Below are 15,013 nucleotides of genomic sequence, written 5' to 3' on the forward strand. Positions count from 1 at the left end.
GTTAGGTCCATTTCCTGTCTTCTTTGATGTATACGTCTAATCTTTATTTCCATGGAAACAGAGCCTGGGGGAAGATATATTATTTTGTTCTATCGTTCCTTCACTGTCTTTCCGGTCAGTTCATCTGGTCTCTTAGGAAAAATGAATAGATGGCTTATAGAATACCAGACATATATAATCTATTAAAAAAACTCTGGGTTTTAAGTATTCAATGTTCCTGGCCCCAAATCTCAAATTCCATCTTTTTCATTAAAATAAAACAGCAGGATGAAATCTCTTGTGTGGCAAAAATTGTGAGCAGATTTTCTTATGTTATGTTATTACTTTCAAGACAAATTAATATAGACGATTTGTGACTTATACATTTTTTTTTTAATGTTTCGCTCAACATCAACAAAAACGAGTAGTTTACATCAACATTTTTCAGTTATGATAACTTTAAATTGTTTAAATCAACAAACTACACTGAGTTTGAGAAACTTCATAATTAGCATTAATTAGCATTTAATTCTCTCTTAAGTGAGAGAAATATGCAATAAAAGGGGAAATCAGGAAGGAGGTACAGTATATCTCATAATTATAAAGGTAAAAAAATAAGACCAAATGCAATTACCTTTTTTGATTTGTTTGTTTGTTTGTTTTGTAATCAGCATAATGACACTAAATACCAAAGTACTGATTATCAGCATCAGCAGTAATAACGGTAGCTGATTAACCTGCTGATAAACAGAAGTGTGTTCTGACATTCTCATCAGTGGATATAATCAACAGGGCATTTAGCTGTGCTAAAATCCACAATACTGTGATGTAAAACACTTGTTTACAACATCACACTGCAGCTCCCTTAGTGAACTGTTGTTTTTTAAATGCTGTATACAGTGGGGTTTGTAATTTCAGATACCAGAGGGGAAAATCTGGGATTTTTAATCACTGTACATGTCTTTGCCAGAGAATGTAAAATGCTTGCATGTGGTTGTCTAAGTACTGAATGGCTGAGTAGCCTATGAACAGTCCCACTTATGACGTTTGTGTAAGGGTGCCGGGAACAGTGTAAGACAAGTTTAAAGCATGCCACAAAGTCGACCTAACCATTACAGCCATTAAAACCATTAAACCATTAAAGTTTGAGCTAACTTGAGTTCACTGATTCCAGGAAGGGGTGCTTATGTTTGAAATACAGCAACCAGGACATCTGGAAATAATCAACCCTGTGCATCATCACAGACAGTCAACATGCTCATTCCCTTACACAGCATAAACAGAAAATCTTTATCCTAGCCACACAAGCCACACTTCCATTCAGCCAGCAAGAAAACAAAAGAGGAAAAACTCAACTCTACAAAGTGAACAATACATTTAATAAGACGTTAATAATGACGTTTTAGAAAAGCGTTTTGGAAAATTAACAGAAAAATAACAAAATACTGGTTTAGAAAGACATGTGGATTAAATAAATGCATTTTTGAGTGAACAAATTCCTTGGAAGATGGGACAGCGCTGCCAGGACTCCTGTAAGCATGCACCACAGGACTACAACTATGGTCAAACGTTTACATACACCTTGCAGAATCTGCAAAATGTTAATTATTTTACCAAAATAAGAGGATCCATACAAAATGCATGTTATTTTTTTATTTAGTACTGACCTGAATAAGATATTTCACATAAAATAAATTTACATATAGTCCACAAGAGAAATTAATAGTTGAATTTATATAAAATGACCCCATTCAAAAGTTTTCATACACTTACACCGCCCTCCAAAAGTTTGGAAACGCCCTAGAAAAGTGGGATTTTGGACAACATTGGCATTAAATACTTTTTAATTTGTGATAATCTTGCAGTGATAAGGGACAACACAAACTATACTATACTATATTTTATTACATAAACAGTTTATACATAGAAAAAAACAAATTTTCGATTCATCAAAATATCCAGCATTAGCAGCTATTACAGCTCTGCATAATCTGGGCCTAAATTCATTGTATTCTGAACTTAATTGTCAATCAATTGTTGAAGATATTAAGGTGTGCTGACCCAAAAATCTTTTAAGAACCTGGGCCAAGTTTAACCCAGTAACCAGGCATCACAGCTGACAAAGGGGCATGTCTGACTTTGACATGTATATATTGCCATTATTATGTGATCAAAATGAAAATTATTATTGCTGCTCTTCAATGATAATGTCAACTTACTTTAATGTATTTGCACCAAAAATGATAAGGATTTATGATGATATCGTCCAAAACCACACTGTTTCCAAACTTTTGGAGGGCAGTGTACATACACTGATGCTCCAGAAGGAAAAATGATGCATTAAGAGCCAGGGGTGTAAACTTTTGAACAGAATGAAGATGTGTACATTTCTCTTATTTTGCCTAAATGTCATTTTTTTTCATGTAGTACTGCCCTTCAAAAGCTACAGAAGATACTTACATGTACAAGACAAAATAAGTTACATTGACCCTGATGTTCAAATTCAAAAAGTTTTCACCCCCCGGCTCTTAATTCATCTTTTTTCCTTCTAAAGCATCAGTGAGTGTTTGAACCTTCTGTAATAGTTGCATATGAGTCCCTCAGTTGTCCTCAGTGCGAAAAGATGGATCACAAAATCATACAGTCATTGTTGGAAAGGGTTGAAATCCACAAAAATGCTGGAAAACCAAAGAATCTGTGGGAGCTGAAGGACTTTTCTGAAGAACAGCAGGCAGTTTAACTGTTCAGGACAAACAAGGGACTCATGAGCAACTATCACTGAACAAACAAACACAGCTGTGGATCATTCAGGCAACAACACAGTATTAAGAATCAAGCGTATGTAAACTTTTAATGGGGTCATTTTTTTTTTTTATAAATTCAACTATTATTTTCTCTTGTGAACTATATGTAAACATCTTTTATGTGAAATATCTTATTCAGGTCAGTACTAAACAAACAATAACATGCATTTTGTATGATTCCTCTTATTTTGGTCTAAAATGTAACATTTTGCAGATTCTGCAAAGCGTATGTAAACGTTTGACCTCAACTGTATATTCACTCTTCACAGTGTCTTTTTGACAATATTAACATTTACACAACCACTTCCTCTTCAACAGTACTACGCAGACTGTGTCAAATCATTGCCCTTTCCGACTGAACATTTGACTAGCCAGGCAGAGTTTAGTTTGGGATCATATCTTTGTCCTGCCAGCTGCAGATGTTTTCATTATTGTTGCAATTCTGTTTGTTGATGCTACTGATGTAGAAATGAACACAGAAGAGGTACGGCCCAACCAAAATAGCTGCCACTGAAATAAGACTGATAAAACTAAATAATTTAAAATCCTGAAAGCTTTACCAAGTTCATGTCAGAAAGACACAAATGGCTTTGAAAGTAGACTGATTATCAGCAAGGTTTTAGAACACACTAGAAAGAATGTGCCTTTTGTGTATTTACACACCTCTATAAGAGAACATGGGTTTGTTGTCAAGTCTCATAGAATTAGCACATGAAAATGCTTTAGAGTGTCCAAACATGAATGAGTCAGATGAGTACTGACTGAACGGAGAAAGTAATAAGCATAATAATAAATGGAATGAATAATTCATTTTTGCTCACTCATTTAATATGAAAGAATAGTAAACCTCAAGGCTTTATGTATTCTGAAGGAGGCTGGATCAGCTCTCAGTTTATTGTAGTGTAAGGATGAAGAGTCTCTGCTTTGGAGAAATTATGCATAGACACAGCGTCATCCATTGCATATCCACTGAATATCAATGAGGCTGTTGTTTTCTTCCGTTCTTTACAAGCACTGTACTTACAGAATAACAATATGACAAACAAATGTCCTTCTAAAAATGTCTTTTAACCCTCTGCTTGTGTTCGGATTCCTGTCACACTTGTGGTGTTCCTGGTCAAAAATGACCGGACTCCAAACAATTGCTTATGAATCTCTCATTAAATATTGGATTCATTATTTTTGTCAACTTGTTTTCTTTCATTTAGGACTGGTTTTGTGTTTCTAGTGTGACTTGCAATTTTGTACAGTTTTGCCTACTTTCAGATAAATGAGGTCTACGATTAATCAGATGCAAACAGAAACACAAAACCAGTCCTAATGAAAGAAAACAAGTTGACAAAAAGATTGAAACCAATATTTGGTGATAATATAGCATAATGAGAGATTTATAAGCAGCTGTTTTCGAGTCCGGTCATTTTTGACCGGGAACACAAGAAGTGTGACTTTTTGCAATTTTGTACAAAATAAAAGCATTTAAAAGCAAACTTCCTAAATTAAACATTAAAGCACACTAGTGTGATACACAGTGCAAATTCTCCGAATTTTTTGTCTCACATTGTGAAAATCATTCATAAAAAATGATTTTTTCACTCAAAAAACGAGGTACCTACTCTCAGAAAAATGAGGCCTATGATTAATCAGATGCAAATAGAAGCACAAAACCAGTCCTAAATGAAAGAAAACAACCTGACAAAAATAATGAATCCAGTCTGTAGTGATAATATAGACCAACTATCTGTTTGTAAACATTCAGGATGCGCACGCAGAATGGTTGCAGAAAACCTGGGAAAGATAGCCTTTACGGCTAGAGAATTACACAAAATACTTAGATTTAAAAACAGTATAGATTATATTGATTAGATGTCAACAATCTCACTAGTTTTGTTAAATCGAATTAAGTCCGAATTAGGAGATTTAAACTTGCATTTGTGAGATAAAATGTCAGAATTGTGAGATAAAATAAAAAATGTTATGTAAAAATGTTAACAGTAATAGGTTTAAATAATATTTCATGCTGTAACTGTAGGGCTCATACAATACGTCCCCTATGAACAGCATATGTGAATATTATGTAGACCTATTGTTTAAATCAAATTTATGCTTTAAAAGTAGAGTAATCATAGCAGTTTTCATCCATAGCATGTCTGTTTAAACATCTGCGTTTAGCTTCAAATGGCGTCTTTGACTACAGTACTCTATAAAAATTATTTGCATTCCGATTTTAACATCAAAAGGCACAAAAATATATTTTTTTCTCTTATTCCATGCATTTTTCCCGTTTACCTCCACTTGTTACCAGTGTTTTTCTGCAACCACTACGTGCGCGCGCAGCTGCAAGTGACGTCACTGCGACGTCTACTCTAAATTGATCTGTAGCATAATAAGAGATTAATAAGCAGTTGTTTGGAGTCCGGTCATTTTTGACCGGGAACACCACAAGTGTGAAATAAAACCCACAAAAAAATTACTTCTACCCTGTGTGAACAAAGTCAGTAAGTTTGAGTCCAATGTGATAACATTAACTAGTATTTTCGGGAAAAAGAAAATCTTTTCCGGGTCAGTTTGACCCGAACAGAACCAGAGGGTTAAATCATCAACAACTACAAATCATACAAATTCTGTATTATGCAGATATATTGTTTTAATGGTACATTTAGAAAGACAGAATTTCTGACTTCTTGGAAAGAACTGTTGTGTTCCACAGAAGAAAGTATAACTCAGGTTTAAAAGACATGAGACTAAGTAAATGAGGTAACACTTCAGTATAAGGAACAATTCTCACTATTAACTATTGACTTATTACTATGCCTATTATTAACATATTGGCTGTTTATTAGTACTTATAAAGCACCTATTCTGCATGACCAAATTCTACATCCCTAATCCAACCCAATACCTCAATTTAACAACCACCTTACTAACTATTAATAAGCAGCAGATTAAAAGTTTAGTTAAAGAGCCATACTTAAAGCAAGAACTGGACCTTAAAATAAAGTGTGGCCATAAATGATGATCATTGTTGTGTAAACTATTAACAACTTGTTCTTAAAAGCAAATAAAACACACTGCATCAGAGTTTGTTCTGTACATAATATGTTTAAAAGGTTTGTGAAGACAGCTTTGTAAAAAATGGTAGTTGATCTCTTTCATATATATATGTATATATATATATATATATATATAGTCTTACAGTCTTTCAACTGCCCATTTTTTAAAAAAACAAGAACTGAGAATAAATCACTTGGATTGCCTGGGAGTCCAGTAAACTATCATATGATAAACAACAGTAGTATTAAGTAATGCAATTTTCCACTAACCTATTTATAACCCAAGCTACTTAAACGATGTCCACAGTCTACCTTTAACTCACATCTGATCACCATTTTTTTTTTCAGATAAGACAGAAGGTAAGTTTAGAATCTATGTACCAACAATGAAAAGAGGCAGTATATGTATGTATTTTTTAATTACCTTTCTTGATCTTACGATGGAAGTTAATAGCATCCACAGATGCTGTCACAATGTTGGTCTTGCAATGACGAGCAGCAACAATCCCAGCCACCTCATCCATCAGCTTCATGGTCACACCTGAGGACGACAGATATCAGGGTAATTTACAATCTCATTTACAATCAGGAGCATCAGAGTAAAAAACATACAAAGCTCATTCACATAAACTGTTGGTTCTGCTGAAAGAAAATGCAAAGACACTTGTGATAATAAGAGTCATGATCTCCTGCTGACAGCGCATACATAACCAGAATCCACTGCATGCATATGCACAGTAAACATCTTCTGACCTCACAATAAAGAGGCAAATTACTTTAATGCTCAACAGGAAAAACACTAAACAGGATCAACACTACATTTTTTCTCACTTAAATTATTGCTATAGCCCTGCTGTCATGACAAGAGCTCAGTGTCAGGCTGGACGGCTGATGCCTAACTGATATCCACTGCTATGACAGTGTTGCAGTGACATTTAAATGTGTGAAATGCTATCATTTAAAGCCAAAAGAGAACCAACAGCATAATATCTGCACAAAACAGCAGCAGGGACATAAAAGCTAATGCAAGCTAATAGTCGAGTGTCCATTTCATTATCATCCCTCATTATGAACACGGTTTTGGCTCAAATGGCATTGCTGTCTTCGTACTAAATGTACTCATTTGGCAGTGAAATGCAAAACCTGATGTTATATGACAGAAAATCACATTAAAGCAAAAACGATGCCGTACGATTCTGCTTAGTAAGCACTGTAACAGTAATCATATAAATTGCACAGTGCATGGCTGGGACAAAGTTCAGTGCTTTATGAATTATACATCTCTCTAGGCAGAACAGGTCACCGACAGTCTCAGGAGCATCAGACCACTCGTTCTGAATCACAATATCTGTATGACTTGGAATTTGTATTTCGTGTGAGAAACATATAGATCAGTTGATAAGACGTTATTCTTTCGTTATTCTTAATCATCCTATTAGCTGAAGGTCTGAAATTTAATTTGGGTTGCATTCAGATGGCATGCCAAGGCACCATGGCCCATTTAATGATATTGACAATATTGACACCAAACGCCACTGGTTTTGTAGATGAACGTGACATGCAAGTCTGAATGTGGATCATGGGGGATAACATTTGAGAGCTGCAATGAAAAGGGAGGACTGTCAGTAAATGACAATTTTTTTTTTTCCCCTTGTGTGAAGATTCTACAGAATTTCTAGACGAGAGTAAATAATGGCAAAAGGTTAATTTTTGGGTTGCTTTGTCACTGTTGCTTTGATATCAATAATGTGGCTTGCGCTGAATACACTATATCATGTGTTTTAACATATGTTGCTTAAATTTGAAAGTTTTTTTATTTGTTAAGGAATAACATAACAATGAGCATCATATACCTGATATGCATTAAATAAGATACACATAGGTTCATAGAGGACTAAAATGTCCATGTCAAAAAAAAAAACTGTCATAAAAATTTGAAGCTTGGGAGTACAGACTTAAGTTTGGTCTTATTTTAAAGAAGACCCTTGGCAAATTATTGTTGAAGTTGAAAATTGAAAAAAAAAAAAGTTATTTTCAATAAAATATATATTTTATATATACTTTATATAACGATTTGAACAAAAAAACTGATAGAAAATCAAAGCCATAAATCTAAACAAGTTGTGTTCCAAATTTGAGGTTGATATCTCAAAAAATGAGCCTTTAGTAAGATTTTGTTTGGGTGCAGTACCAAAATTTTCCCATTAGATTCCAGCAAAGCTCCGCTGGGATTCACAGTGTGATTTGCAGTACAGTATAATTTCTTGCTCTCAAACATTACAGGTGTGCACACACAAGCACACAAAAATTTTATTTAGGACACACGTACAAATCACACTCTGACACCCAAACCAACACACCCACACAATTATAGCTGCATAATTTATGCTATTGACTCTATAATGTGCATAAGCAGAAAACAGGAATAAAACAAAAATTTTCTTTATATGGCAAACTTAAAAAAGGGCACCATCTAGTAAAAAATTGTAAAAATTGTAATTTTAAAGCCTTGCCAACAGAATAAAAGCCTATTAACAAATATTGGATCATTTTATAATTGAATGGCCCTGGGATTAAAACTTGCAGTTTTAATGGGTTTCAATGAGGACATTTTTGTCCAAAAGGTGCTGAGAAGAACTATTTTTTGTACCTAGTTTAAAAAAGATTTATTAAAGGAAAGGAGGGACAAATATTGCAATTCCAATGAAAATACACACCTGAGCCAAACATTATACAGTTAGCATTACCACAGGCAAAATTGTCAAGAAAAAAAAAAAAAACTACTATGCACAAAAATGTCCATAAAGGTGCACAAGGGTTAAGTAAGAAGGCCTTTGTACAAATAATAGTGCTCCATACACATTTAAAACTTAAATGCTGTAATTCATGCCATGTCTGACATTCACGAAACTCTCATCCAAGGCACACTGTGTGATAACAAAACCTGAACTTTGGAAATCTCATGCTACTGTGAGCCAATGAAATTCTGGTTCATCTTGTACTGCAGCCTTAGAATGAGGCTAATGTATCAACCAACGTGCCTAATAAAATCACTAGGTTTTGTGACAGAGCTAATATGTATTTTACTAACTGTTGAGGAGTAGTATTGGTATGAACAGTCAGTTCATGGGAGTCACTATAGGTGTGAAGACTGCTAAGTATGGCCAGTAACTCAGGAAATATATGGAAGATGCTGCTGCTGTCCGGCTTTGAAAAATATCTGGCCTGAGGTAAATCATCTGAACAGAGATGAATGGAAACAGACTGTATGTGATATAAGGCCTTTAATGACCATTTCCATTGTTCCAGATCCTGAGGTATAAAGGGGTCACACCATGGAAAACATGATTTCTTTTGTTTTTTTGAAAAAAAAAAAAAATAAAATAAAATAAAATAAAATAATAATAATAATTATTATTATTATTATTGTTCTGTAGCCAATTATAGTGTAATAGTGATAAATAGGGACATGCAAATTATTATTTTTTCTTCGTGCTGAACATAAAATGTATTAAAGAATGTGACTGTATTTTGTTAAGTGTCTGTAGTATACCAATGAACACAGCACACAAATGACATGCTAATGTTTCCTTGGACTGACCTTTGTAATGACCCTTAGATCATTCTAAAGGTCATTAGATCAATGAGAATCAATTAGATCAGGGAAAACTGGTTGACATAGCTAAAAGGGTTGTAAAAAAGGTATCTTTTCATCAAAGCATCATAACCATACACTGAAAGCTGAGAGAAAGTTAAGTATTGGAAACTCAGTGTTAAGCAAGAAAAAAACTAAAAACGGATGATTAATTTAGCAAGAGGGTCAGCAGATAGCACGGATATAGAACAGAATGACACTCCCAGGAATATCTCTAGACCATGATGACTTGCAATTCACAGCGCCAATGCGTGTTTTGTAAGCTCCCCTGACACCAAACAGGCAGGGACTTGACTACTCTGGATCACTGTATGAGCTGGTTTTAGCGATGGACCCTGGGGACTCTCATCTCCAAGTGAGATTCCCTCAATTTACACATGGCAGTGAAAGTGCTCTCCACCCTCAAAAACTCTCTCTTGACAATTTGTGGCAAAGCTTCTTCACAAATCTCAGCTAGTGAGAAAGCGTCATCTCTGGATGTGCAGTGGTGTAAACATATGGGAGAAGCATGAAATGGCTGCTGAGCTTTTGCACGAGTGTCATAAAAGGAGCCATTTTGAACTTAAGGATCCTTAACTGATCCTGTGTGGTTCAACATTATCAGTTTTGTCTATCCTGAGTTGCAAACTATTCATGTTTTCTTTTTTTTTTTTTTTTTTTTTTTGTTATCTACAATGGATATGAAAAATCTGCATTCCCCTGTTCATATTGCAGCTTTTATGAGATGTAAAAAATTAATCCAAGTAAAATCAGTTTAGATGTTTTACCACATTTAATGTAATATAGAAAATCAACAAAATTCATGCAATAAACACAAACTTCCAAGGAAAACACTTTAGTTTGGGACCAATTCTCACTAACTATTAACTATGACTTTAACTAAATAAAATCCTAATTTGCTGCTTATTAATGGTTAGTAAGGTAGTTGTTAAATTTAGGTATGGGGTAGGATTAAGGGATCTAAAATGTGGTCATACAGAATCAAGCATTAATATGTGCTTTATAAGTACTAATAAACATCAGATATGCTAGTAATATGCATGCTAATAAGCAACTAGTTATTACTAGTAAGTGTTACCAGAATTATCTGCTTCATAAGTGTGCACACCCTTTTATTATCAGGCATGTGAATCTGTTTATAATTAACTAATCACATTCAAAGTCTTACTGAAAAGTAATTACAATCATCATTTAATATACAGTATATAGTCATCAATTAAATAATGCTAATTTTATTTTTCTTTGTTTTGTTAATATTTTTTACTTGCATTTTCTTTATTTTAATGTTGCATTAAAGGTGGAAAAAAAGACCTCATGTGATTTTTCTTGGATTAATTTTAAATCTTAAAAAGCTGCAATTTTAACCAGTGTTAAAATTCCCAGATATCACACGTACGTCTGCAAGATGTCTGTAAAAGATCACTTGATCTGGAAAGCATCTGCTGTGTACAAACTAGGGTGACCACCTGGCAGTAGGGCTGTTGCGGGACATAGATGTGATTTTGCGGGACAGTGCGGGACACGTGTGAGACTGATACATTTTCTACTGTTATGCTATGTAAATACTAATTTCATCTGTTGTCATATGTGCTGATCTGTGATTCTGAGCGCATACATGCAAGCAAGAGAAAGCGTGTCTTTTTTATGAGAGTGAAGAGAATTGAGAATTGCCACCTGCGAGAGAAGAGATTTGTGCTTGCGCATTTTGATGTGCCCCGCATTACAATAATGTGCTCTGGACATTTGTCATTAAAATAATGCCCTAGAAACCGCTGCAAACGAACTATTAAAATAAGAAGAAAGTCGCGCCTGAAAGCTGCATCGATTTGTTTTATTATTAAAAAAAAAAAATGAATGGAGAATATCTTGTTTTTCCATGTATGCTCGACCATTTCCGTCAGTGGTTCTACATCACTGGATGAGGTCCGCAAATCATTTGCGCAGAAACTATGCTGCAAAAAGAATAAATAAAAAGCTTTCTTAAAAGACAAAAGAAAGCATAGGCATTTTCTTAATATGATCATTAAAAACCAACAGACTGATGAAAATTGAGACATTTTCTCAATATGCGATGTGTGGGACAAGTGGTGAAAATGCTGTGCGGTACAACGCAAAGCAGGACAGGTGGTCACCCTAGTACAAACATCTGACAGATGTTCTACTAGATGTCTTTTTGACATCTGATAGGAATATGTCCAACAGACATATTGAAGATAGGGTTGTGTCGATAGAATCATGTATCGACGATAGTCAAAGATATCGCCTGTTGCTGAAGCCTTTGACGATAGCAAGACGATTATTATTATTATTATTATTTGTCAAAAATAGACTAGGCGTCTAACTTTAGGGATGCAGTGCAGAGAGCCGCTTCTGGGATGCTTCAGAAACTTGCCACGAGGTGGCTGGTATAAACACAAAGGTACGTTGAGCTGGAGGGGGTGTTTTGGGTGGGAAAACGTGCAAATCGATCCCATTCAGCAAAACGTGCAAATCGATCCCATTCAGCAAGGATGGGAGAGGATGGAAATGTGGGACACAGTAACTCGTTTTGGCGGAAACGCCCCGCTTAGCACCGCAGACATGTGCAGTGTAAATAAGGGATAAGAAATGTGTTCATCATACAGTGATGTAACTATTGTATTCACTTATGGTACTATTAAAGTGCATAAACGCGCGAGGCTAGGCTAGTCAGTGAGGATGTTCTTTGATAAAGTAAATGTTATTTGCTTGTTTTCTGTAGCTGCTTTTTGAATAACTAAGGAAATGTAAGCATTAGTAACTTAAATTTCTACCATGTTAAACACAAATTAAGTCATATTGAAAACATTAGGCTGCTCATAGCCTTATGCTGGTGTTGGTTTATTTGCCGGCAATGAAACTACCCCCAACACTAATTGCAGATGAACATGACCCTCTAAAAAATACATCTTGCAGATGTAAAATAGATGTCTCCATTATGTTTGTGTGCTATCAGGGTTGTATGATCATAAGCTGGGTCAAACTTGTCTAGACGGTTTACTGGTATATCCATGCTCTTGACCAGCAAAACTGAGCTGACAAGCACGGTTCTTCTAGTGAAGCTGGTCTTGCTTAGCTATAGTTAAAAAGCCTGCTAGGGATGTCAGCCCACCGGCATATCATTCTGGGCTATCAGCAGCATTCACCCCATAGTATGTGCAGGCTGGTTCAATCACTGTAGGCCCTGTTTCCACCTGGTAAGCAGTGCTGCTCACAAAGAAGTTTGAAAGTACAAAACCATGATACGTGGCTTATGAGAGAAACATGAACGGTAACAAATGATTAGGATAATAGAGCAAAGAATGAACTTGTGCCAAAAGTGTTTGTTTTATTCAAGCATTTATATCTTTGCTCTGTTCCACTGTTTTCATGGTCTAGTACATCAGGCAAAAAATAAATCCAAGAAAAGAGAATAACTAGAGAAGAATAAACCAAGAATAAACATAAATATGATATTTTCACATTTTTTACAGTGTCATAAGGATAATAACTCAGTATAAAGAACAGTGAGACTGCATTACAGTTATTTAAATTCATGAAAGCTCTCTCTATCCGTCTCCATCTGCCTTTGGTAAGGTGAAATGAAAGTCAAGCTGACTCACTCTCATGATGGGCAGAGAGTTTTTGCCACAGCAGTTGAATTATGGAAGCGACATTTGAAACCTGCTTTTCTTTTTTCCTGGAGTTATTTATATGACTCCATAATTGTCAGTCAGAAAGATTTCAATCGGCTGATTTGCATAGACAAATGCACCTAAGCCTGGTGGCACAGTCAATAATACAGCAAATGTATTAGTATCAGATGTATCAGATTTTACACTGGACAACTAGATTCCAACCCAACACACATCTACTGTACACTAATAAATAAATTAAAAGAAAACACTGACATTTATTAATGTTATAAATAACTATAAAGTCTACAATCTGCTGAATTACTATCATGATTGACTGAATAGAAAAACTGACAGTCTGATAAATAAATAAGCAACAGTGACCTCAATTAATATTTCCTGACTAATACCTTTTTCCTTCTTTTAAAAAGACAATGCACCTTTTTTATTTTGATATCCTAATTATGCATAATTATGTTGTTTGCTGCTTTTAAAAAAAAACAAAACAATAAAAAACAGACCTTTGAGCCATTTATGGCATAGCTGAATACCGATGTTATAGCACAGTTAGGAGTCTGTCAAAGAAATTTGTCAATGGTTCAACATCAACAAGACACTTACATCAATCAGAAAGATGCTTGTAAAACTAAATATTTATCTGTATGCAAATGACCACAATGACGAGCAAAACTAAGGGGACTTCAACTGTGCAGTCAAAGAATGATGTAAGGTTCCTGGGCAAACTGGGTGCTCAATGGAAAAACAGCAATTAGAAAGCCAATCCCAGAGGAGCCGTCGCTGCTAGTAAGTGGTTCAATGATTAGATTTCTTGTGACGATTACCCAAAATTTTCCCCTGAACAGGCTGAGTCTAGAGCTACCACGATGGATGATGAAATATTCCTCTTTAATTTAGTAGTCTTGATTCTCTGCTTTTTGCCTCTCTCCACTACATTTAAAACTATTTTAGGTCTACTTACAAAAACAACAGCAAAATCAACAATCTCTTTACTTCAAAGTAGAGCACCCTCTCTCTTTTTTCTTTTAATCATAATGGTGGAAATAAATAAATAAATAAAATAAAAAAAAGGCTTTGTAATGAAGTGTTACCATAGAAACAGGTTCTGGGATATTTTCGCACATGCTCACAAGAGACAATTTTTTCCTGTACATTTGTACACCGTAAGTATTTCCAGCTGCTAGTTAACACGGCAGTTTGCATGAACAGCTTTACTTCATTTAAAGCCTTTGTGAGTCATACTAAATTCACTTGTTGATGTTGAATACATCCTGTAGCAACAGCAGAATCTTTGACCTACAAAAAATTACTCCTTTAAACAGGAGACAGTCATGCCCTATTTTTATGGACCTTTCCATCTACATGTCAACTAATAATAGAGTATTAATAGACTGTTAGGTCAGGGTTAGTAGAATGTGCGATCAAACTACAGTAGGTTCCATTTGTTAACTATCCACCTTTTTCCTGAGTAACTGATGAGTTGTGCCATGAAGGATTCTAACTTCTGTGTGAGTGCTTTCGTGTTCCGGACTCCATAGAAATCCATGTTAAAACTGACTGAATGGAAACTTTTTCAATATAACTAAGTATAAAAATGTGCACAGGTTTAACGTTATATTATCGGCTTGGAAAATATGTTAATTTGACTAAAAACACCAGAGACTGGTCTGTTGGACAAGACTTCCGTGTTAAGCAAAAGGTGGATATTTAAGTCATGAGCTATTGTAACATTAACTAATAATGATTGGTTGTGGCTGGGTTGCAGGTTCGAGTCTCAGGTCCAGCAGGGATTGTAGGTGGGGGGAGCGAATGTCCAGCGCTCTCTTCCAACCTCAGTACCACGACTGAGGTGAGACCCTTGAGCAAGGCATCGAA

General features: G+C 35.2%; 1 protein-coding gene across 5 annotated transcripts in view; it reads right to left on the reverse strand.

Moving 5' to 3' along the window:
* Positions 1-15,013, reverse strand: part of acot7 (acyl-CoA thioesterase 7) — a 70,548-nt gene that overhangs the window by 18,991 nt on the left and 36,544 nt on the right. For all 5 annotated transcript variants that reach the window (XM_051116421.1, XM_051116420.1, XM_051116419.1 and 2 more), the window contains one exon: positions 6,258-6,374. In XM_051116421.1, the coding sequence (XP_050972378.1) occupies positions 6,258-6,374 (117 nt within the window). The remainder of the gene's footprint in view (positions 1-6,257; positions 6,375-15,013) is intronic.

The sequence above is a fragment of the Labeo rohita genome, chromosome 8, assembly GCF_022985175.1.
Source record: "Labeo rohita strain BAU-BD-2019 chromosome 8, IGBB_LRoh.1.0, whole genome shotgun sequence".
Taxonomy (NCBI): domain Eukaryota; kingdom Metazoa; phylum Chordata; class Actinopteri; order Cypriniformes; family Cyprinidae; genus Labeo; species Labeo rohita.